Source organism: Gallus gallus, chromosome 2 (genome assembly GCF_016699485.2).
Source record: "Gallus gallus isolate bGalGal1 chromosome 2, bGalGal1.mat.broiler.GRCg7b, whole genome shotgun sequence".
Lineage (NCBI taxonomy): Eukaryota > Metazoa > Chordata > Aves > Galliformes > Phasianidae > Gallus > Gallus gallus.
This window is the reverse complement of record NC_052533.1, coordinates 52120947-52144214: the sequence shown is the minus strand read 5'-3', so window position 1 is coordinate 52144214 and position 23268 is coordinate 52120947. Positions and strand designations below refer to the sequence as shown.

Below are 23268 nucleotides of genomic sequence, written 5' to 3'. Positions count from 1 at the left end.
AAGGGTGTCATTGAGATACCTCTAAAAATGGCAAATATTTTGGTCAGTGTCAAGTCAAATGTCTTGAGCCTTGATGGCATTACTCTCACAAAAAAAAAAAAAAAAATCTTTGTTCCCATAAAGCACATGAACTAACATTAACAGTTTGCCATTTGTTTCCATTTTGTTGGGCCCATACTCTGAGTTCTAATGGGTAGAGTTTAACCCTATTGCAGTTTAGTCCTAATGCAATGATTGGGTATATGGTATATACTGAAGCATCGTGTATTGTTAGGACAAAGGCTGTGGTAAAGTTATTAACAGGATCATAAGTAAAAATAACTAGATGCCACTAAGATTGAAATTTTTCTTTCAAATTTGTTTGCATTGTCTGAATGCAAATACAATATCTGAAAGGTTCTTAAAGCAAGAGTGGGGGTTGGTCTCTTCTCACTGGTGACAGTTGACAAGACAAGGGGAAATGTCCTCAAGTTGCACCAGGGGCGGTTTAGGTTGGATATCAGGAAACACTTCTTTACAGAAAGGGTAGTTAAGGAACTGGAATAGGCTCCCCAGGGAGTTGGTTGAGTCACCATCCCTGAATGTGTTTGGATGTGCTGCTCAGCGACATGATTTAGCAGAGGGTTGTTAGTTAGGGCAGTATGGTTATGTTGTGGTTGAACTCGATGATCTTTAAGGTCTTTTCCAACCAGAGTAATTCGGTGATTCCATGATTCTTTGATTCTATGAAATCACCTTTTGAATTTCAGTGGGTAAAGTGTTTCCTTTTACCTTCTATAAATAAGAGCTAGGGAGACTTTATTTTGAGTTATGGCAAATGCATCTACAATTAACTGGTGGTCTTTTATATTAGTTCTTTCCCATTGAGATATTAGATAAAAACCTCTGATTGGTTCCTAATGCTGATAGGAAAAAGTGATAGGGGTATTGCAATGCACATAGATCACTTGTTGCATCTGACATTCTATTTTTATTCTTAGTCCTGCCAGCCCAGTAGACGAATAGTGCTCATCCCTGATACTAACATCGGTGTATCTACCTTCGCTCTCTTCGTATGCATGCCCAGTTTCTATCAGAGGGCAGAGAAGAGTCACCAGGTTTTCTGATTTGTCTTTTTGGGCTCTCACATCCTCCAGACTTTCTCTTGGATAAAAGTCACTACGTGGGGAACTAGCATTAATCTCCTGATTTACCAGCAGCTCTCAAACGGCTTGCTGAAGGAGGACTTCTGAATGTTCTTCTTTTTCTGTCAGTCCCCTAAGATCTTCTACTTGATCCTGCAGGTATATTACCAATTCCTGCCAGAAATGAATGATTTGGGTTTCTCCTGTGTGCTGTTTGTTGTGGATCTCTATAGCAGCTCCTAGAACTGCACGAATGATTGATTTTCCTCATATAAGTTCCCTCCCTCATATAACTTAGCTTGTGGATGGAATTTTTATGATCCGCGACTCCCTCTAAGTTGGACCGATTATTCTGTGCCCACTCCATGTCCATGGGGAGGCTTTGGCACTGTGTTTTTTGTTTTTGTTTTGTTTTTTTTCTTAAAAGAGGTCTAGGAGTGGATTCCTGTCCTCATTTTTTTTCTTTTCTTTTTTTTTTTCTTTAATGATTATGCCTCAAAATTTGGAGCAATCTCTTCGTGGAAGGGGGGTACCACGTATTATCTAAAACTCAACAATTTGCTTCTTACACCCCCAAAGGGTACACCCGTATTCTAAAAACTTCAAAAGTGGAGAGATCTCCTCTCGGGGGAAACCCTTAAAATTAACAAATCAACGATTTGCTCCTTACACCCTGTAAGGGTACACACGTACTCTCTTCTACCAATAGCGCAATTGCTACTACCAACTGGACACATTTGGGCTATCCTTGAGATACAGGGTCTCAGATACAGGTATAGCTTAGACAAGTATGCAGTACCTTTTCTTTTGTCCCTCCATCCTCTTGTGTTAGGACTCCTAAAGCAACTCCTTCACTGGCAGTTATTAAATGTGAAATGGTTTCTTTAAGGCACGCAGTACTAACAGAGGTGCTATGATTAAGTCCTGTTTCAATACTTTTAATAATTCTTTTTCATCTTTTGTCCATTTTAATATGTTGTGTTCTCCCTCTGATAATTTGAGATACAATCTCTTTGTTTTTAGTGCATATGCTTCTATTAACAATCTACAGTATCCAGTTAAATCTAGAAACTTTGGCAACTGCCTCTGTCTCCCAGAGAAAGCTGCACAATTCCCTCAATTCTCTCAGGGATTTTCCCGCAGGAATTACATGCACGAAGTATCTGACTACTTTTTCCACATATTGCAGTTCATTTTTAGACACCCTTAGCCCATGTTCCCCAAGAAATTTAGTTTACTTGTAGTCTCTTTTACTTTAGACTCTTCTGTTCCACAAATCAGGAAGTCATCCATATACTGTAACAGCTTTACCCAATCTTCATAGAATAATATAATCATAAAATGGCTTGGGTTGAAAAGGACCACAATGACCATCTAGTTTCAACCCCCCCCTGCTATGTGCAGGGTCGCCAACCAGAGCCACATCCAACCTGGCCTTGAATGCCTCCAGGGATGGGGCATCCACAATCTCCTTGGGCAACCTGTTCCAGTGTGTCACCACCCTCTGGGTGAGAAACTTCCTCCTACTATCTAACCTAAACCACCCCTGTCTCAGTTTAAGACCACTCCCCCTTGTCCTATAATTATCCACCCTCGTAAACAGCCGTTCCCCTTCCTGTTTATATGCTCTCTTCAAGTACTGGAAGGCCACAATGAGGTCTCCCTAGAGCCTTCTCTTCTCCAAGCTAAACAAGCCCAGTTCCCTCAACCTTTCCTCACAGGAGAGGTGTTCCAGCCCTCTGATCATCTTATTGGCCCTCCTCTGGACCCTCTCTAGGAGCTCCATGTCCTTCCTGTACTGGGGATGTCAGACCTGGACGCAGTACTCCAGATGGGGCCTCACAAGAGCTGAGTAGTGGGGGACAATCACTTGCCTCTCCCTACCGGCCACTCCTTTTTTAATGCAGCCTCGAACACAGTTGGCCTTCCAGGCTGCAAGCACAGTGATGGCTCATGTCCAGCCTCTCGTCTACCAGGACTATCAAGTCATTTTTGATGGGCTGTTCTCAAGGAGATCTTCCTCCAGTTTGTATAAATACCTGGGATTGCCTTGACCCAAGTGCATCACACTGCACTTGGCCCTGTTGAACATCTGATCATCTTATTGGCCCTCAGTTTTCATGGGCCCACTTCTCCAGCCTGTCCAGGTCCCTCTGGATGGCTTCTCTTCTTTCCAATGTATCGACTGCACTGCTCAGCTTGGTGTCATCTGCAGACTTGCTGAGGGTGCACACAATGCCATCGTCTATGTCATTGATGAAGATGTTGAAGAGCACCAGTCCCAGGACTGACCCCTGAGGGACACTGCTTGTGACCATACTCCACCCTGACAGAGAACCATTAATTGCAACCCTTTGGCTGCGTCCAGCCAGCCAATTCCTAATCCACTGAACAGTCCATCCTTCAAATCCACACCTCTCCAATTCTGAGAGAAGGATGTGGTGAGGGACCATGTCAAAGGCCTTGAAGAAGTCCAGGTAGATGACATCCACCTCCCTTCCCCCTTCCAACCAAGCTCTCCATCAAAGAAGGCCACCAGATTGGTCAGGCACGATCTGCCCTTGGTGAAGCCATGTTGGCTGTCTCAAATCACCTCTTTATCTCATGTTGTAGTAAGCGTCTTGCGGGGGCACGGGATGTACGGGACAAGCTTCTCCCTAAGCATAGAGAGACAGTGCTATCGTGCTGACCTTGATGCAGAGAAAACAGGAGAAGAAGGATGAGAAAAGAATGTGGAGACGGCCAAATAGGGCACGGTGTTGTCTGGTATGAACCAATCAGAGTGGGACATGACAGCACGGTTTTGTAGGTAAAAATGTATATAAGCTGTGTTTTAGTAGTGAATAGAGGCCATTTTGCCGATCATCATATTGGTGTCACCTCGGTATATGGCCAAGCCGCAGGCTCCCCTAAGCAACGAACATCACGGTTGCCTGCGAAAGGCAGCAATCTCATATGTGCCTTAACATAGCTTCTAGGAGGATCTGCTCCATTATCTTCACAGGCAGAGAGGTGAGACTCACTGGCCTATAGTTCCCCAGGTCTTTCTTTCTCCCTTTCTTAAAAATGGGAGTAACGTTTTCCTTTTTTCAGTCACTGGGGACCTCATCAGACAGCCATGATTTTTTAAACATGATGGAGAGCGGCTCGGCAACCACATCAGCCATCTCCTTCAGAACCCGAGGATGGATATCATCGGGCCCCATGGCCACTTGTACATGTTCAATTTCATGAGGCGGACTTGGACTTGTTCCACTGTTACAGTGGGACAGAAACCACTCCCCACACCCTCACCTAGAAGCTCGTGGTCCTGGCAGAAACGGGAAGCCTGACCACCTGTGAAGACTGAGGCAAAGAACTCATTGAGTACCTCAGCTTTCTCTATGTCTGAGGATGCCAGATCCCCATTACCTTTCATCAGAGCGGGAACACTCTCCTTGGCCTATCTCTTCCTGCCTATGTACCTGTAAAACCCCTTCTTGTTATCTTTCATATCCCTCACCAAATTCAGCTCCATTTGTGGAGGCTTTCCTAATCCTATCTCTACACACATTGTCAACAGCCCTGTATTCCTCCCAGGATACGCAACCCTGCTTCCACTTTCTGTACATTTCCCTCAGTTTAAGCTGCATGTCCTTGCACAGCCATGACAATTGCCTGCCCCCCTGCTCGACTTCTTCTGCTGGGGGATGGAGAGCCATTGTGCTCTCAGTAGGCTGTCCTTAAAGAGTTGCCAGCTTTGTTCTATGCCCATGCCCTTAAGGACCGTTTCCCACTCAGCAGTTCCTTGAGCAGCCGGAATTTTGCTCTCCTAAAGCACATGGTCCTACCTCTGCTTTTTACCAAGCCCACATTCTTCAAGAACATGAACTCCACCAAGGCATGGTCACTAAAGCCCAGGCTGCCTGCAGTCTTAACCTCTCTAATGCTCTCCTCTGCATTAGTGAGCACCAGGTCAAGTAAGGCTTCACCTCAGGTTGGTCCGTCTATTACCTGGACCAGGAAGTTGTCCTCAGCAGACTCCAGGAATCTCCTGGATTGCCTGCCACCCGCCATGTCACTATCCCAGCAGATATCTGGGTGGTTGAAATCCCCCATCAGGACAAGAGCCCGTGAGTGCGACACATCCTGCAGCTGAAGCAAGAAGTCCTCGTCAACAGCCTCCTCCTCATCAGGTGGCCTGTAGCAGACTCCAGCCACTAGATGCCCTTTACTGGACCAATCCTTGATTTTTACCCATTAGCTCTTGACCTGACTGTGACTGTTCCTCAGACACAGCTCTTCACAATCTATCCACTTCCTAACACAGAGGGTAACCTCCACCCCCCCTACCCTGTCTATCCCTTCTGAAAAGTCTGTAGTCCTCAGTCAGGGTATTCCAATCATGGGATTCATCCCACCATGTTACCGTGATAGCAATTTGGTCATACTTTACCAATTGCACCATAGTTTCTAGCTCCTCCTTAGCTATTGGCCTTGTTGACTTCTCAGAGAAGCCCTCCTTAATACCTCCAGGACAAGTCTGGTGTTCTCCCTTACCGCCTCCCAAGGTGACAGTGTTCCCATGCACTTCTCTGTCACGTAGTACACCCCCTTCCCCCATCATACCTAGTTTAAAGCCCTGCTAACCAGCCCAGCCAGCTTGTTTCCAAGAATATCTGTGGCCCTTCTAGTCAGTTGGCTCCTGTCTGCAGTCAGCATCCCCCTTTTCTCATGGTTGTGTTCCAAGCCATAGTACCCAAAGCCCTGAGTACGACACCATTTGCAAAGCCATTCAGTTAGCATGTCCACCCTCCTCTTGTGTGGATCCCAGTCACCAACTGAGAGGACACAACTTGCGCTCCCGATCCCTTCAAAAGTCTTCCCAGAGCCCTGAAGTCCCTTTTGATTGCCTGAGAACTTCTTTTGCCTACCTCTTCATTTTCAATGTGGAAAACCAGTAATGGATAATAGTCGAAGGGCTTAACCAGGTGAGTGATGTTCCTAGCAACATCTCTCACCCGGGCACCAGCCAGGCAACATAACTCCCTGTGGGATGGATCCGAGTGGAATATCGGGCCCTCAGTTCCCCTCAGAAGGGAGTCCTATATGACAGCCCTTGTTTTGTTCCTGACGGTTGCAGCAAAACAGGGAGAAGTCTGACTAGCTTCTTCAACCTGAAACTTTTCCAAAACCTTCTCCAGTACTTGTCCAAATAAATTAGGTGATTCTGTGAACCCTTGGGTTAAAACAGTCCTCCTATGTTGCTGCTTCTGTCCCATTTCTGGATCCTTCCATTCAAAGGCAAAAACATCTCAACTCTCTGAGTCCGAAGTGCAGTCCAGAAAGCATGTTTTAAATCTATTACACTAAACCATTTATGTTCTTGTGGGATCAGTCTCGTTAAAGTATAGGCGTTAGGAACCAGGGGGCAATGCTTTAGAACTGTTTCATTAATTTTTCTTAGATCTTGTACCAGCTGATAGGTGCCATCTGCCTTCTGTACTGGCAAAATTATAGGGTGTGTGAGTGTTAAAGGGTGACATACAGAGTTCCAGAGACCATCTTTAACCATGTTTGTATTACAGGCTTTAGACTCATTATCCTTTCTAAAGGTATGGGATATTGTTGCTGCTTCACAGCTTCACACTCTCCTTGGATAGTAATTTTTGTGGAAATAATTGTGAGACCACTCCGGTTTCCTTGACCACACCTTTGGATTTATTTCTTTTTCATCAGCAGCTGTTAACACATTCACTGACATCTTTATACCCGTTTCACAGATTCTCAACTGCAATCCTAATTTAACTATTAAATCTCTCCCCAGTGAATTGGTTGCTGTTTCTGACACATGTAACTATTGCCCTGTGACTATTTTATCTTCCCATTTTAACTCAGTAGTCTCAAAAAGTGAAACTATCATTCCTGACCCCTCCACCCCTTTTATTCTTAAGGTGTTCCCAGTTAAATTAAGACCCAGTATTTTATAAGCTAAAGATGACCAAGAATTGATCAAACTGTTCGGCTAATCCAATAGGGTTTTTTCATTAAAGATTTCACTTCCCTTTTATAATTTCTTTCCTCTCCACAAGTAAGCGGGGAGTTTACATATCTGTATCTCCTGATAACATTGAAACTTCCCTTAGAGGATACATGGATGTGTTAGTGGGGTTAATGGTGTTAGAGTTAGGAAAGGCAAAAATTGTAATGTTCCTTTTGCATTGTTCCAATTCTTTCTCAAGCTGGCAGAATTTCTCTTCAGCATCAGCACTAGTCACAGAGCTTGGTTCAGGAAGGCTGTTAAGGGGATGATCCAAGCCAATTCCATCTGCTTTGTCAGCTGTCTCCAGTCTTCCTCTTGTAGTTACAGGACTTGACTTGAGGCCAAGATGATAAAGGGGGGGAGCACCATTCCACGGAGGAAAGTGAGTGAGTTTACTCCTAGGGAAAGGTACAGGGAGTTAACAGCTTAAAGGATCTCATCTGGGGTTTCTCTATTCTTCTTTATCTACAGAATTTTGTCTAGCCGTGATTAACTGCTGTACTCCGTAAATCTAACAAGCAGCATATGCGGACTCCTCCTCCAAAATAAAACAGACCAAAACAAACAAACAAACAAACAAACAAAAAAAAAAAAAAAAAAAAGGAGTTTTACTGTTCACGTGCACGTTTGAAGCCTGACAAATGCGATCTTTGTCAGACGTGTATTTTGGTCAAAATACTTACTCCCCTGCAATTGGTTATTTAGGCCATACAACAACACAGTATCTAATCATCTTCTGTTTATCCTTATCCCTGGTTATCGAATTTATCTTCCAATTTTTCATCATACTTCCTGAAGGACTTATAGCATGCACTGCTCTGGAGGCCCTCTCTCTGTCCCACACCTTGGAACTCTCATTCCCCATTCCTCTCAACAACCTATGGGTTGTACTACTGCAGAAACACCCTTCTGCAGTGTCGCGCATGCCCATTTCTCAGTTCTAGAAAATGAGGTGTACTGTCAAGCAACCCTCTTTGAAAGACGTTCACGTACAGCATGAGAGTCCCAGACCTCAACCTCCATGATTCTTCCTACCTCGGTCTGTGCACAGAGTTGCCAGGAATTATCAGATCAGTCTCACGAAATCGCAGTGCCCACTGTCCATCCTTATCCCCCAGATGTTCACAGATCTTATCTCTTAATAACATCCTCGGGTCCGCAGGTGGCTCCATGATGAACCACCACTGCCAACTCACGGGGCCACAAAAATAAGAGTGGGGTGCAGTATTAGTAAATGTGGACATTTTAGTGATGACCACTGTACTAGTAGAGAAGACCATTCCACCATCATCTTCCAGAGACTCTTCTATGATCTAAGGGGCAGCTTTTCCTTCTGCCTTTAGGCATCATTTCAACTCTATCCATTGTTGTTAGCTGAATCCTATTTTACATTTACTGACTCCTCATATAGACAAAGTACCCTCATATAGACAAAGTACCCTCTTTTATTTGTCATTTAGCTGAGTTAGGTATACAACTTCTTTCTCCCTTAAACAACACTAAAACATCTAGTTGATCATTTTGGGCTGGCTTTTTGTAGTTTTATAGCATGAGAAAGAAGGCCATCCAGCCAGTATAGTAATTAGTGTTGCAGCACTTACTGTGTGAAAACTGTAAGAAACATGCTCAGGATCAAAAATTTCTAATCAGGCAAAGATCTCTGTGAAGAGCAGTTTATTCGTTATTGTAATAATGGCGCACACTCCCTACTGACGAGGGAGAAATTGTGCACCTAGTCAGAGAAATCCATTCCATTATATACCCTGGGTCTGATGCAGGTAACGCCTCTCCTGGCACTCATTGGTTGAGCATCTCAGGCTCACAGTCTTCCAACACTGTTGCTACCTTACATTTCCATACAATGTCTGCTTCCAACCCACTGTTTCTGGGCATGTTCTGTACTTTCTATGGTGACAGGAGGACAGTATTCTCAAAAATTTGCACACTTGTTCTGTCCTGTACCAGACTCTCCCCTACCCTATATAATTACCTCACTTAGTGCCTGTGCCAATTCTACCTAGGTCGGAACGCCCCGGTCTCAACTTTACTCTGTTCAGCAGCTTTCTTTGTGAAAAACAACTTATCCTACGCTACATAAATACTGGAAATTTCCACCACAAAAACACAATCTACCTCTCCCAACCAGAAGGGGTGGAACCTGGCTCCACCTCTCTTAGGCCCTATTTAGGGTCTGGCTGCCACTGGGAAAGGATCTCTTTCGGGAGATCTCTCCCAGATGGAGCTTTCCCCTGCGAACTTGATATCTTCAGATCCAGGTAAGCAATCCTTTTCCCATCCTTAAAGCACATTTTTTATCATGCTAGTCCTCCCATAATATTGATCTGCCCAATTTGGTGAGCCAGGCAGGGACTTACGTATGATTGATTATCTTAAAAACATTATACATCAGGTGGTCATAGGAAAGTAAATGTGTTCACCCATCTCCAAAGATCTAGGCTCTCAGAAGGACTCCACAATGGAGGGATCTCCAACCAGAGAAACTATTTAGCGCAGCAGCTGTGAAGCAAGATAAACAGCATGAGAACCAAGGACGCCTCTAGAAGAAAAAAAAAAGTAAAAGAAACGGCTCGTGGCTCTGATTGGATAAGCACCCGCATGCATGGTTAAGGAGTGTTTGTAGAATATTCTATTGACATGTGAAAGTAGATGGGAAAGTTGTAAGGGTGGATGGGAAAGATAAAAAAGGAAACTTGTGAATGTATATAAGAAATGTGAGAATTTGTGATAAACAATTTGGATTGTTCATGTCTGAGTCCGTGCGTTTGATGCTGGACCTCAATACTAAAAGGACACTGAGGTGCTGGAGCCAGTCCAAAGAAGGGCAACAAAGCTGGTGAGGGGCTTGGAGAATATGTCCTACAAGGAGCGACTGAAGGAACTGGGACTGTTTAGTCTGGGGAAGAGGAGGCTGAGGGGAGACCTTATTGCTCTCTTCCAGTATCTGAAAGGTGCTTAAAGCAATAGCAGGGTTGGTCTCTTCTCACTGGTGACAGGATGAAGAGAAATGGCCTAAAGTTGTGCCAGGGTAAGTTTAGGGGTGATATCTGGAAATACTTCTTTACAGAAAGGTTTGTTAAGCACTGGAATAGGCTCCCCAGGGAGCCTATTCCAGTTGAGTCACCATCCCTGGATGTGTTTAAAAACCATTTGGATGTGGTGCTCAGGGACATGATCTAGTGGAGGGCTGTTAGTGTTAGGGCAGTATGGTTAGGTTGTGGTTGGACTTGATGATCTTTAAAGTCTTTTCCAACCTGAGCAATTCTATGATTTTTTGTTATAAGTTTTTTTCCAAGGCATAAGCTCTTGCTAGGGCTTAACAAGGCATACTGAAAGCTATTAAAAAAAGTAAAGGAATGCATGAAGTATGAAGTAGTAGATCTTCTCACTTTTTTGACCTTATAAACTTCACATCATGGTGCCTGACACAGTAGAAAGTTTTCCTGGAAGTAAGATGTACTTATGTACATCTTGTTATTTTCTTTACTGGTTTAAACACATTTTCACATTGGTTACTGTTTTTTTTAATTGCATGGAAAGCATACATTTTTAATTACGTTAGTGGAAATGTTGCCTGGTTGTGTAACTAAATAATTGGAATTTGTCCATTTGAGCCATGTGAATTAACAGTACTTTTTTTAATAGTCTTTGCGTTTTTCACTTCAGCATTTCAAATTGTTCCAGGTACAGAAAAAAATCTGGTACAGAAAGCTAAAAATCTCCACCTAGTGGGCTAAAACTTTTTATTGAAATAAAACAAACAAGATTTTCACTTCATTTTATGCATGAGGAAGTACTGCCTTGTTTCATTAGGCTGTCACATTTTTCTTAATTCTTGCCTTCTACAAAGATGTTATTTCAGATGCAAAGCCAAAACAGTAAGAATTATTCTGATAGTCTTGAGCAAAAAGCAATAAACAATACAAAATGAGTGGGCTTATTAAAAAAAAAAAAAGAGTTTATCCATAATGTTTGGGGATTTTCTTCCCTTCAAGTATGCAGTAAGAAAAAATTGGTAATTTATGTGTTAACAAATATTTTTTTCCAGGCAGGATTTAGAATTTAGTGTTTGGGGTAAAACAGTAAAAATACTATTTTTCCATAGGGAACTCTCCCCATGTGTTACTTCAGCTTCCTTAAATGACCTGCTTACCTCTGAGGCGTTGTCACGGAGTTATCTAGATCAATCTGGATAAATCTATGCCTGTGACAGGGGGGCAGTAGGCCCGTGGGCTCCTTGGCTCCCAAAAATGGGAAGGGAAAAGGGAAAGGGGTAGAGGAACGGGAGCTGGGCTCAGAGAGGGAAAAAGAATGGAGCAGCGGCAATGATCTAAGGAGGAAAACTTATTTTACTACGATATCAGAATGCAAGATAACACAATATAATACAATCTAATTGAAAGTAAGGGTAATAAATCAAATAAAATGAGAAAGTTTCCGAAACCAAAAGGCCTACTTGATGAAGGTGCACAGCTTGGAAGCACATCCACCCCTCTGTCTGGCTGCCAGAGAGAGAGCATGAGCCTGATCACGTGACTCAAATCCCATGATTTCCACGATGTATCTTCCTTCTCTGACTGTGAGGTCCTCTGGGATACATAGTTCTTCTTCTCTTGTGAGAAGCAGGTATCTGGAAGGTTGTCAATCCACAAAACTGGAGTATTAACTCTTTGAGTACCCGGGCTGCACATGATGTTATGATGTGGAATACCAATAGCAAAATTACAAAACCATGACAGGTGTGAAATCTGTCTTCTCTGGCAACCTCACCCTGTGCACCGCTTGTAGCAAGGCACAGCCTCATCAACTTCTGCTCTCTCTTCCAGAGTCAAACACCACAACTCCTTTGTCCTGCCATTTGTCGAGGACCGCATCTAGCATTGTTGTGTGTCCAAATCATCCTGACAGGATACAGTAGATTTATTTTAGGTGTGTAACCATTGAGCAGAGTACTATTTTTTTGCTTCTCGATCTTCTGTATTGCATTGCAGTTATGCTGCAAACTCCCAGGATACACAAATGGTAGGAATATTCTGTTTAAAGCAGAAGTGAAACTCAGATGTTATTCTCTCCTTCCAACCGTATATAGCTAGCAGATGAAACCATTTCTTCAGTGTGTTTCAGGCTCATAATTTGTGTGAGCAGGAATGAGCAGGGGCAACTGCAGATTTGACTTAGGACATAAAATGTGTTCAGTGTTCTGCCTTTTATCTGACTGCTCCTCATTTTTATGCCATGCATGTTGGCAAAATCAGCTCCCCTCATGTAGCTTACAGCAAGTGGTGGACAGTCTAACATGCACTACATGACTAAATATGCATTTACTAGAGCCCACCTTCATGTTCACAACTGGAATGTTTATCCATCTTCTGTACAAACTCCAAAAAGAATTTAGTATGTTGCTTTGCACACTTCTTGATCACCACCTGGCACTTGTCATTTGGCTTGTTTTACAGATTGAAAGGATAGTCTTGGAGTTCCTCCTTCAAAATTTTATACAAGCAAAGACTAACAGAGAACTGACTAGTCTTACTATGTCTTTCAGGAAGTTCACATATTTGCAAAATGTTAACAAATCATCTCCAAAAGTGTGGAAATTGAGGTTAAACTGTATTTTTGTTTTTGACTATCTTTCAACTTCAGTCTCAACTTTCAGTAAGTCTATATGCAACCCTTAAAATGTCAGCAGAAATGATTAAACAATAGAACTATTGTTTAAAACTTCATGAATAATTCTGAGTTATCATTACTAATGCCTGCTAACAGTTTTAAGCTCTCCTAGAACTGACATTAGTGATTTGTTTTCTAACATATATGGATGCTTGCTGCACAAGCAACAGAAGATGCAAGCTTTTCTGTTCAAAGCAGAAGTTATTAAATAATCTCACATAACTGCTGGCCTTTGCTCTATCAGTATTCCTGTTTTGACAGAATACAGGCTTGATGCTGAACTAAAGCAAGTCCCATATTTAGAACTACAGTAAGATTCTGTCCTTAATTTGACTTGAAATACCTTGCCTAGAACTGGTTATTGAGCTGAGCAAACAAAATACAAATTTACAGAAGTGAAACTCTGGAGAACATTCAACAATGTGCTTTTGTAATAATCTGTGTAAACTCAAAATGACCATTTGGGGACGAAATATTAGTTCTACAGGTCATGTGATAGCATAGGCTAGTACAAGACTACTAATTAATGTTTATAATAGCTATTTTAGATATTTTTTGTCTGGCTTAGATGTACTCAGCTGTTTTATTCATTCCTTATGGGGCCAGAAGTCTTTACAATAATAAGTGGATACACAAAAAAACTTTTATAAACACTTGTGTTTCAAGTGTATCACTAAACTTCTTTCTTACTTTATGCAGCTAACCAGATCCTGAAGTTCAGAACACTCATCAGTACCTCAAATACTTATGACAACTCTGGGACTGTGACCATTGAGTCAGACAAGCCTTTGCTGTGGACAATGGCAATCAAAATTTAAGATGAACTACAGCTGCCTTTTCTAATTCAACTGAAATTACTGCAGAATTTCATTGAATTGAGACAATAAAACTGTTCCTAAGGGAGTAAGTATGAACACATCTTAGGTACTAAATAAAAAACACGTATAAAATAAAAGTCATTTTAATACCAAACTGAGAAACAACTGAGATTATCATTCTGATATCTCAGACTATTTGCTCAGAAGACATGCTGCCACCCCATATAATCACAAACAGAAGCATATGTAAATAAACTGCTAACCTGTTTAGTTTAGATGTATTTTATTCCAATACTAAACTATTTTTTCCCTATTTTGCCAAAAGGAAACCGTATACACTTGCACAGAGTATAATTTCATTATGAAATGGTTATGTCATGAAGCATAATTATTTTCTGACCCTATTTCTGAACATACATAAGTGCTAGTGAAGTTTTCTCAAAAAGAGTCACAGCTGAAACCTTCTACTTGTATGGCAAGTGTATCCACTGAAGCAGCTTTGCTTTTGCTGTAATTCTAGCATCAGATTTCACAGCATTAAGCAATTTTAAAGTCTGTAATACAAAGTAGCACAGTAACTTCTACAATTAACAAATGTTTCCAGTAAGTTTTTTTTGGAGTGAAAGAGGTTTCTTGCAATACAAGAAAAATACAATTTTTTCTCAATCTGAAGAGCAAGAGCGTTGCATCTGCCTATTTTTATAGGCCTAGTTTTAAAATCAAAGTATACAATCATTTAATAATTGAAATTTCTAGTTCTCAATACATGTAGAGACTTTTATAATTCTACATGTTGAAACAATGCTATTTTCTAAAAGGAAAATTAAGCATTGAAGCAGTTTCTGAAGTGACTGTAAAATTTCCACTCTTGAGTTTTTCAAGAGTCAGCAGGACAAAGCCCTGAGCAACCTTGTGAGAATCACAGAATCACAGAATTGTAAGGGTTGGAAGGGACCTCTAGAGATCATTGAGTCCAATCCCCTGCCAAAGCAGGCTCCCTACAGCCAGCTGCACAGGTAGGCATCCAGACAGGTCTTGAATATTTCCAGAGAAGGAGATTCCACAACCTCCCTGAGAAGCCTGTTCCAGTGCTCTGTGACCCTCCACGTGAAGTTCTTTCACATGTTGGTGTGGAACTTCCTATGCCCAAGTTTATGGCCATCTCCCCTTGTTCTATCCCCACAGACCACTGAAAAGAGGTTGGCCATGTCCCACACTTGTCTCACACGTCTCCCACACTTACGATATTTATAAACATTAATAAGATCCCTTCTTTTCTCAAGGCTGAACAGACTCAGGTCACCCAGCCTTTCCCCATAGGAGAGATGCTCCAAGCCCTTTGTCATCTTTGTGGCCCTTTGCTGGACTCTTTCCAGGAGATCCCTGTCTTTCTTGTACCAGACAGCCCAGAACTGGCTACAGTACTCCAGGTGAGGCCTGACCAGAGCAGAGTAGAGGGAGAGGATCACCTCCCTTGACCGGCTGGCCATGCTCTTTTTAATGCACCCCAGGATTCCATTGGCCTTCTTGGCCACCAGGGCACACTGCTGGCTCACGGCCAACATGTTGTCCACCAGGACCCCCAGGTCCTTCTCCGCAGAGCTCCTCTCCAGCAGGTTATCCCCCAACCTGTACTGATACATGACGTTATTCTTTCCTAGGTGCAAGACTCTACACTTGCTTTTGTTAATCCTCATCTGGTTTCTTACTCTTCAGCCTGTTCAGGTCTTGCTAAATGGCAAAACAGCCTTCTGGCATGTCAGCCACTCCTCCCAGCTTTTTATTGTCACCATACTTGCTGAGGGTGGACACTAACCCCTTGTTGAAGTTGTCAAGGGAGATACTGAACAAGACTGGACCTAGCACTGACCCCTGGGGAACACTGCTAGTCACAGGTCTCCAATTGGACTTTGTACTGCTGATCACCACCCTCCAAGCTCAGCCAGTCAGCCAGTTCTCAGCCCACCTCACCATCCACTCTTCTATCCCACATTTTCTCATCTTCATTATCAGGATGTCATATGAGACAGTATAAAAAGCCTTGCTGAAGTCAAGGTAGAGCATCCACTGCTCTCCCCACATCTGCCCAGCCAGTGATGTCATCATAGGAGGCTACAAGGTTGGTCGAGCACCATTTCCCCTTGGTGAATCCATGCTGACTACTCCTGATAACCTTCTTCTCTTCCAATTGCCTGGAGATGGCATCCAGAACAAGCTGCTTCATCACCTTCCCAGGGACAGAGGTGAGACTGACTGGCCTGTGGTTTCCCAGATTCTCCTTCTTACTCTTTTTGAAAACCTGAGTGACAATGGCTATCCTCCAGTCTTCAGGCACCTTTCCTGTTCTCCAAGACCTGTCAAAGATGATAGAGAGTGGTTTGGCAATCACCTCTGCTAGCTCCCTCAGCACATGTGGATGCATCCCATCAAGGCCAATGGATCTGTGTACAATGATTCCACCCAGAAACTCCTGGACCACCCCCTCCTCAACTGGAGGGGACATCTCCATCTTCCAGACTCTCTTTCTTTGCTCCAGGGTCCAGGAGTCCCAAGGGGGAGTCTCTGAAGCAAAGACCAAAGCAAAGAAGGTGTTCAGCATCCCCACATTTTCAGCATCCCCTGTCATCAGGACAGCCCCCGCATTCAGCAGAGAACCCACATTATCCCTAGTCTTCCTTTTACTGTTGTCATACTTAAAAAAAAAAAAAAAAAAAAAAAAAAAAAAATCCTTATTAACCTTTATCTTCTTTGCCAGCTTCAGTTCCAGGTGGGCTTTAGTCTTCCTCATTGCATCCCTGCAGGCCATGACAGCATTCCTATACTTCTGCTAAGAGGACAGACCCTTTTCCCACATTTCATAGACCTTCTTCCCTTTGATCTTATCCATGAGCTCCTTGTTCATCCATGCAAGGTCTCCACCTCCCTTCCGCAATTTCCTACCCTTAGGGATGCACCAATCCTGAGCTTGGAAGAAGTGCTGTTTAAATGTTCCTCAGCTCCCATGGGCCCCCTTATACTCTAGCCTATGAGATACTTCCAAGCAGGCCCCAGAAAAAGTCAAAGTTGGCTCTCTGAAAGTCCAGACTAGCAATTCTACTTTTTGCCTTACTTCTTCCACTGAAGATCTTGAACTTCACCATCTCATGATCACTGCATACCAAGCTGCCCCCAGTCTTCAGAACCCTAACACACCCACCCTGTTGGTAAGAGCAAGGTTCAGAAGCACCTCCACCTCGTTGGCTCCTCCACCACCTGCATCAGAAAATTATCTTCAGTGCATTGCAGGAACCCTCTGGATCACGTATGCCTGGACATGTTGCTTACCCAACAGATGTCTGGATGATTAAAGTCCCCCATGTGAACGAGTGCCTGGGGTTGCAAGGCTACTTCCAGCTGCTTGTACTTCATCAACTTCATCCTCCTGATGTGGTGACCTGTAGTATACCCACACAACAGTGTCACCCATACCAGCCTGCCCCTTAATTCTCACCCACAAACTCTCCACATTCTCCACCTTCCCCCAGGTGGAGCTCAATACATTCTAGTTGCTCTCTCACATAAAGGGCAACACCTCCACTTCCCTTCCCCAGCCTCTCTTTCCTAAAAAGTACATAGCCCTCCATGACAGCATTCCATTCATGCGAGCTGTCCTACCAAGTCTCAGTGACTGTAATGAGATCACAGCCCTGCAACCATACACAGATCTCCAGCTCATCCTGTTTATTTCTCATGCTGCATGCATTGGTATACAGGCATGTTAGAGGAGCAGCAGGTACATTTACCCCTAAAGGGATACAAGATTTTGGACAGGATATTGGCAACATTTTCTTCTCTGAGGAGCCCTCACACAATCATCAGAGGTTTTTCCCTGCAATCTCCAACAGTGACAACATCCACCAGGCCTTCTCTGTCACATCTAACTTCCTTCCCTGGTAACCAATCCAGTGCTCCATTTGCTCAGGGTCCTGAAAGAGGGGGGGACTTGATTCGAATTGATTCCGCTTAATAAAAGAGGGTTTGATTTTGTGATTCTACCTGGATGGTTTAGAATGTGGTGAGAAAAACATAGGTGCCAGACTCCTTGTCGGCAAGATAAGGAGAACCCGAGGAAGAAGATAGAAGAATAGGCCCCAGACTCCTTGCCAGCAGAGGGCCTGGGTTCTGTTTAGTGCTTACATTCCACAGGAGCATTCTTTTGTGGTAAGAAAGACATAGGTGCCAGACTCCTTGTCAGCAAGACAAGGAGGAAGAGGGTTTACTTCATCCCAAGGGACCACCAGATGAGGATGCGACCACCCAGAGGAGAATACAACGCATGTGCTGGAGGGGAGGGACTTGATTAATGAATATGTAGTGGGGTTCAACATAACCTGTTGAATATGTATGAACTTGACTTACAAATATGTAACATTTCTATGGACCGGTATGCAAGTTAGGAGGAGCTATCCCCCTTGCATCCAACTCTGCGCAGCATTGATTAAAACACATCTGATTTTATAACTACTTTGTGGTTATAGAGTTCGATTCTGCAAGTCAGTCCATCAGAAGCCCATGTACCTGATTACTCAAGGGCCTGCTGAAGATAGAAATACCCAAGGCCTTGATCAAGACACCACCCCCTCAGTCAGTTATCCTCCTCCTTTCCAGGTCCCAGCTACCCATCAGGAGGACAGAGGAGAAAATGACCTACACCCCTGATACCTTCAACATCTTTCTAAGGGATGCAAAGTCCATTTTGTCCATGCAAAGTCCTCTGTCCTGCAGGTCAGCAGCTGGACTGGCTACTTCTCCTTGCAGGGACTTAGGAGGGGCCACTGCCATTCTGCAGTAGGTGTAGGTTAACATCTCCTCTTATCTGTCTCCCCCACATTCCCAGAAGCCCCTCAGGCTGCTGCTTTCTTGCTGCAGCCTGGCCATCTGCTGAAGCAGGGCACACCTGCACCCAGTGACAGCCTCCTCCTCCCTGTGGACCTAGGGAGCTCCCCACAGTCAACAGTCTGGACTGCCACATCACCCCTGGGATTGTCCACCTGAGTGCCTACGTGAGCCCAGAGAGGCTGTGTCCCCTTGGTCTGGGTTGCTGCCTTGGCCCAGCTACTGTGACAGGTGCCTATGACGATAATTATAAGAGGCAGCAGCAACCTAGAGTTCTCGAGGGAGAGAGAAGAGGGGAAGAGAGGAGAGGACCCTTCCTACCCTGCAGAAACTGCCAAGCACACCCTTCTGCCAAGAACACAGTTTGTGGTGTTCCCTAAGGGCTGCTTTTATATTGGCAGGGAGTTGGCTGCCATCACTCCCAGCTCCGCCCACACCACATCAGCACCTGCAGGAGCACAAGCACTGCTCCTGCCCACTCAGCAGAGGGGTGGGCTGACCAAACAGCTCTGCACAAGTACAGTATTGACCTGGCTTTAAACAGGTGGATGGACTAGGGACATCTAAAGAATTACTCTATTACAGAAGAAAGAAGTAACAAGAAACACTCTACTATTTAAAAATGAAGAAAGCTGCAATGTAGACAGATATGACTGTGTACCCTTTGGAAGATGAGTTGTCAAGAACACTTGAAAACCCAAACTGAGTTTGCAAACCCAAAACTGTTTAATAACAAACAAGTTACACAATTGTGAAATTTTTGCAGCAAATGTCACAATGTCTCTTCTTCATGATGAGCAGTCAGCCGCCTCTGTCGAGAGAGCAGAGTAATCAGTTTCAACCAAACATCAAGTGATCCCATCTGAAGTCTAATTTCAACTCCCAACATTGCCTTGTTAGGAGGAACATTACCACAATTTTAGCTTTTCTCGTATTTTCAAACATTTAACTTTGCTTAGAGGACAGCTTAGTTAGCCATGGCATATATTAGCCATGTTTCATAGTCACAGAATAGTTTCTTACCCATTCCACATGGGCTAGAAATTGCATTGTTAGAAGAGGGATTACCTAATCTCTGGAGAGTATGGAAAGTTTTAACTGGTACCATTAACATGCGAGTACATTTGCTGCCAATTGTTTATGCTGCAACATCCATCCCAAAAGGTATTTTATAGAATGCACTTACACAGAAAGCAAAGAATTCCAGTCAAACCAGTCACATAGTAAATTAAAAAGTATCATCTCTGTCCTGTGCACTGCCATCTTTCAAAACCACCACAGAATTCTATATCTTACCCTCTTGCAATTTATTTTGGATACCCATATTATAAACTGAAAACAGTATCAGTATGCAATATCTAAATAAGGTGGTTGTTCTATGAAAATGCATACACTGCAGAACTTGAAATCAAAATATTTGATATTCAGTTTCAAAGCAGGTATTTGAAAAGAAGCTAAACAACTGAAGATCTAATATTTTGCATCATGCTAAGATGCAAACCCAAAATTAATGATCTATTTCACAATCCAGTTCTTTGAATGTTCACAAATACCTGTCGTATCACACTAAAATGTGAAAATTAAAATAAACACGTTTTTACATATAAAATATGTAATTTTATATATAAAATAAAATGTGAAAGAGTTTAAAACAACATGAATTCTGTAATGAGTTGCTAACAACGGATGTAAAACCTGGCAAAAATATGTTTTGTATTTACTTACACAATAATGTTGTTGATAGGGATATGGATCAATTTCACAAAGAAGCCAATAAATCCCATTATTGCAAAGCCTATTGCTGTTGCCATTGCAATCTTCTGGAATTCTGCAAATACAAAAATAAAATTCAGTTTAGGAAGCCTCATGTATGGCATACAGGAGATGCTCGCTCTGGTTCGCTATAGGAGATAACTTCAGAAAACAGTAGTGTGTTAACAGGAAGCAGTTCAAGTGCAAAAAAGCATTAAAGTTGAGAAACAAAGATGTTATTTCAGAAGACAGAAAATATTTTAAGAGACAAAATGCTGTTTTCCACAAATCATAGAGCAGATTTTTTAGTTTGTTTAAGTAGTAAACAGAATTTGATATATCCAGAACCCGTAACAATTAATAGCATATTTATTCCATCACCATCTCTTCATACCCCTACAAGTCCTGAAAATAATCCCCAATACATAACCAAACACGGAAAAGCTACAGTTAGGGTTGTCACAAGATGACACCTACTTCAGTATCCTGCAACATTATAGCACTTAAGTGCTGCTTCCAATTATTTTAAGACATGAACCATGAGGTAGGCTAAGGAGGTCTGCAGCTCCTAAATATCCTGCCAATTAGACAATGAATGAGGTTCCTTACTGATCTCATCCTAACTACTATCCCTAAGAACCACCACTGACATCCTGCTCTGATAGTTGTATCCTCCCTACAATGCCTTACAGACAGGCCAAAAATCTTCTGTATCTCCAGAAACAAAGTTCTTCCTATCTCAGTCAGGTAATCACTGAAGATAATGAAGAATTGAATCAGCAGTGCAAAGGGCAACCCTATCTAGAGTATCCTAAAATGAAGCATTTCCTCCAAGATCATTTAACAAGCAGAATTTCCTTCAGAATTTTCCTCAAATTGACTGCAGTCTATCAAATCTGACTACTGTAGCTTTATTTTCAAAGACTGAACAAGTTCTTCTCACATCAGAGAGATCAGTGAAAATATTATCTGTCCATCTCAGAATAGCTAATTTCAGCTACTCAGCCTATTTCATAAGGTGTGTTTTAATACCACTGTCACATACAAGACAACACATCAAGAAGGGACACATACAGATGTATTCTAACCTGAATGAAAATTTATTCATGAGGCTCAAGTTTGCATAACACAATTAAATCCAAGAAACATTCCTAACAAATGAATCAAAATCAGTAACATGCAGAAAGGTACAAAGCACAACAGATGATGAAATAAGCATCGTATTCTGCCTTATCGGGCACTATACCTTTCCTGTCAGGTTTAGTGCATCTTTTAACCAGTCGTATGGAGTCTTTAACAAACTGACGGCTGGGTTCCACGAATTGCATTACCTGATCCATGACTGCCTGTAAAGACGGACAGATTTAGTATAAGTGGTGCCACACATAACAAAAATTGTTTCATTTTAGAACTATAAACAACAGTTAACTATTAAATTTGAGTAGGCTTGAGATGACTGAAAAGCCAATCTAACTAGACTTCAATTTCTGCAAAGATGAATCACCCTCTAAAGCCACATTAATACATGAACATAAGAACCTACCATAGCCTACAAGTATATATATACAAATATATATGAAAAGCAGTGCCTCTGAGTGTACTAAAGGAAAACAAGAGTTCCAGTTTGCATCCAGCACTTTCTAAGAAATTCTTTCTAAGAACATAATTGAAGGTTACTAAACAGAGAGAGGCTGTCCACTTCAAAAAATCACAGAATCGTAGAGATTGAAAAGGACCCCTCAAGATCATCTAGTCCAACCACCCTACTAAAGCAGGTTCTCTACAGCAGGTTGCATAGAAAAGCGTCCAGGTGAGTTCTGAAAATCTCCAGACAAGGAGACCCCACAGCCTCCCTGGGCAGCCTGTTCCAGTCCTCTGTCACTATCACAGTAAAGTTTTTCCTCATGTTTGTATAGCATTTCCTGTGTTCCGATTTGTACCCATTTTCCCTTGTCCTATCACTGGGTACCACCAAAAAGAGCCTGACCCCAGCCTCTTGACACCCATCCTTCAGATATTTACAAGCACTGACAAGATTCCCTCTGTCTTTTCCAGACTGAACAGACCCAGGTCTCACAGCCTTTCTTAAACAGGAGAAGCTCCAGGCCCCTAACCATCTTTAAGGCCCTCCACTGGACCCTCTCCAGTACTTCCCTGTCTCTCTTGAACTAGAGCGTAGAACTTAAATCCTTAAGCCTAAAGCTGCTGGAGGACTGCTGAGAACTTAGAGAAATAACACTGCCTAATCTCATCCTCAGAATAAGCATCTGCTTACAGCTGCTGCTACCAGCAGGGCTTCAGGCCCGCTAGCTTTGTGGTCAGTGCCAGCACATTCGCTCTGACAGGGGCTCTCCTGTCAAACCTTCTAATCCAGTACCCACCGAGCTAGGCTGTGACCACGCTCTGTAAGGAAGTACTCGAAACCTTGGGAGCCACTAGCACAACAGTGAGCAACACGAGACGGCCGCTCCCCGTCACGACAGCCTCCGAGACGAAACCCCGGCCCCTACCCCACTCTCACCCTCACATCCCCACGCCGAGGCCAGCCCAGAGCACACCGAAGAACAGCATCCAAGCACCCCTCCCCCAAAGGAGACACTCCAAGCCACTCAAGCCCCATCTCTTCACGCTACAGCAAAAAGAATCCTACCCAACCATTACCAGCTACTCCGCCAGAAAAAGCCACGTCGTACTACAGCCGAGCGTAGTGACGTCACCACACGCGACGTGCGCCCGACCACGCCTTTTCCTGCGTCCAGCGGGGCGGGGCGGTGGCCTGAGGGAGGATGAGCTCCGCGCGCACGGCTACGCCCCTTCCTGCGTCCAGCGGGGCGGGGCGGGGCGGGGCGGGGCGGGGCGGGGGCGGCTTGAAGGGGGGCAGGAGCTCCGTGGGCGACCGGATGTGGCTTCTGTGCACTTCTGACGGCTGCGTTTGGCTTTGTGTGCTGCTGCAGGAGGCGCTCAGAGCGTTCTAATATGGAAAAAAAAG

The 23268-nt window shown here is 43.3% G+C and overlaps 1 protein-coding gene and 2 long non-coding RNA genes across 7 annotated transcripts; all 3 read right to left on the bottom strand.

The window, feature by feature from the left end:
• Window positions 1-6801: 6801 nt before the first annotated feature.
• On the bottom strand, window positions 6802-11679 carry LOC112531740. Its single transcript, XR_005857912.2, has 2 exons — window positions 8182-11679; window positions 6802-7544 (listed from the first exon to the last, which is right to left on the bottom strand). It is a non-coding gene; the product is annotated as an uncharacterized LOC112531740 (long non-coding RNA).
• Window positions 11680-16352: 4673 nt separating this feature from the next.
• On the bottom strand, window positions 16353-17987 carry LOC124418244. Its single transcript, XR_006937217.1, has 2 exons — window positions 16977-17987; window positions 16353-16904 (listed from the first exon to the last, which is right to left on the bottom strand). It is a non-coding gene; the product is annotated as an uncharacterized LOC124418244 (long non-coding RNA).
• Window positions 17988-19230: 1243 nt separating this feature from the next.
• SEC61G (Sec61 translocon gamma subunit) lies at window positions 19231-22999 on the bottom strand. Of its 5 annotated transcripts, none has more exons than XM_001236151.7 (4): window positions 22801-22999; window positions 21526-21625; window positions 20253-20355; window positions 19231-19338 (listed from the first exon to the last, which is right to left on the bottom strand). In XM_001236151.7, exons 1-4 carry the CDS (start codon window positions 22897-22899, stop codon window positions 19329-19331), a joined length of 312 nt encoding a protein of 103 aa, XP_001236152.3. In that variant the 5' UTR covers window positions 22900-22999; the 3' UTR covers window positions 19231-19328. The 5 variants fall into 5 exon arrangements, with proteins under 5 accessions (XP_001236152.3, XP_015137083.1, XP_046782589.1 ...); XM_015281597.4 differs by having other exon boundaries at window positions 22930-22999; XM_046926633.1 differs by having other exon boundaries at window positions 21526-21621; window positions 22930-22999.
• Between the last annotated feature and the right edge of the window lie 269 nt (window positions 23000-23268).

Coding starts and splice junctions, on each gene's coding strand:
- SEC61G (XM_001236151.7), bottom strand. CDS start 22,899: ATGGGGCTTGAGTGGCTTGGAGTGTCTCCTTTGGGGGAGGGGTGCTTG. Junction 21,626..22,800: donor CTCGGCGTGGGGATGTGAGG/GTGAGAGTGGGG, acceptor CCGTCTTTACAG/GCAGTCATGGATCAGGTAAT. Junction 20,356..21,525: donor CACTAAACCTGACAGGAAAG/GTATAGTGCCCG, acceptor TTGTATTTGCAG/AATTCCAGAAGATTGCAATG.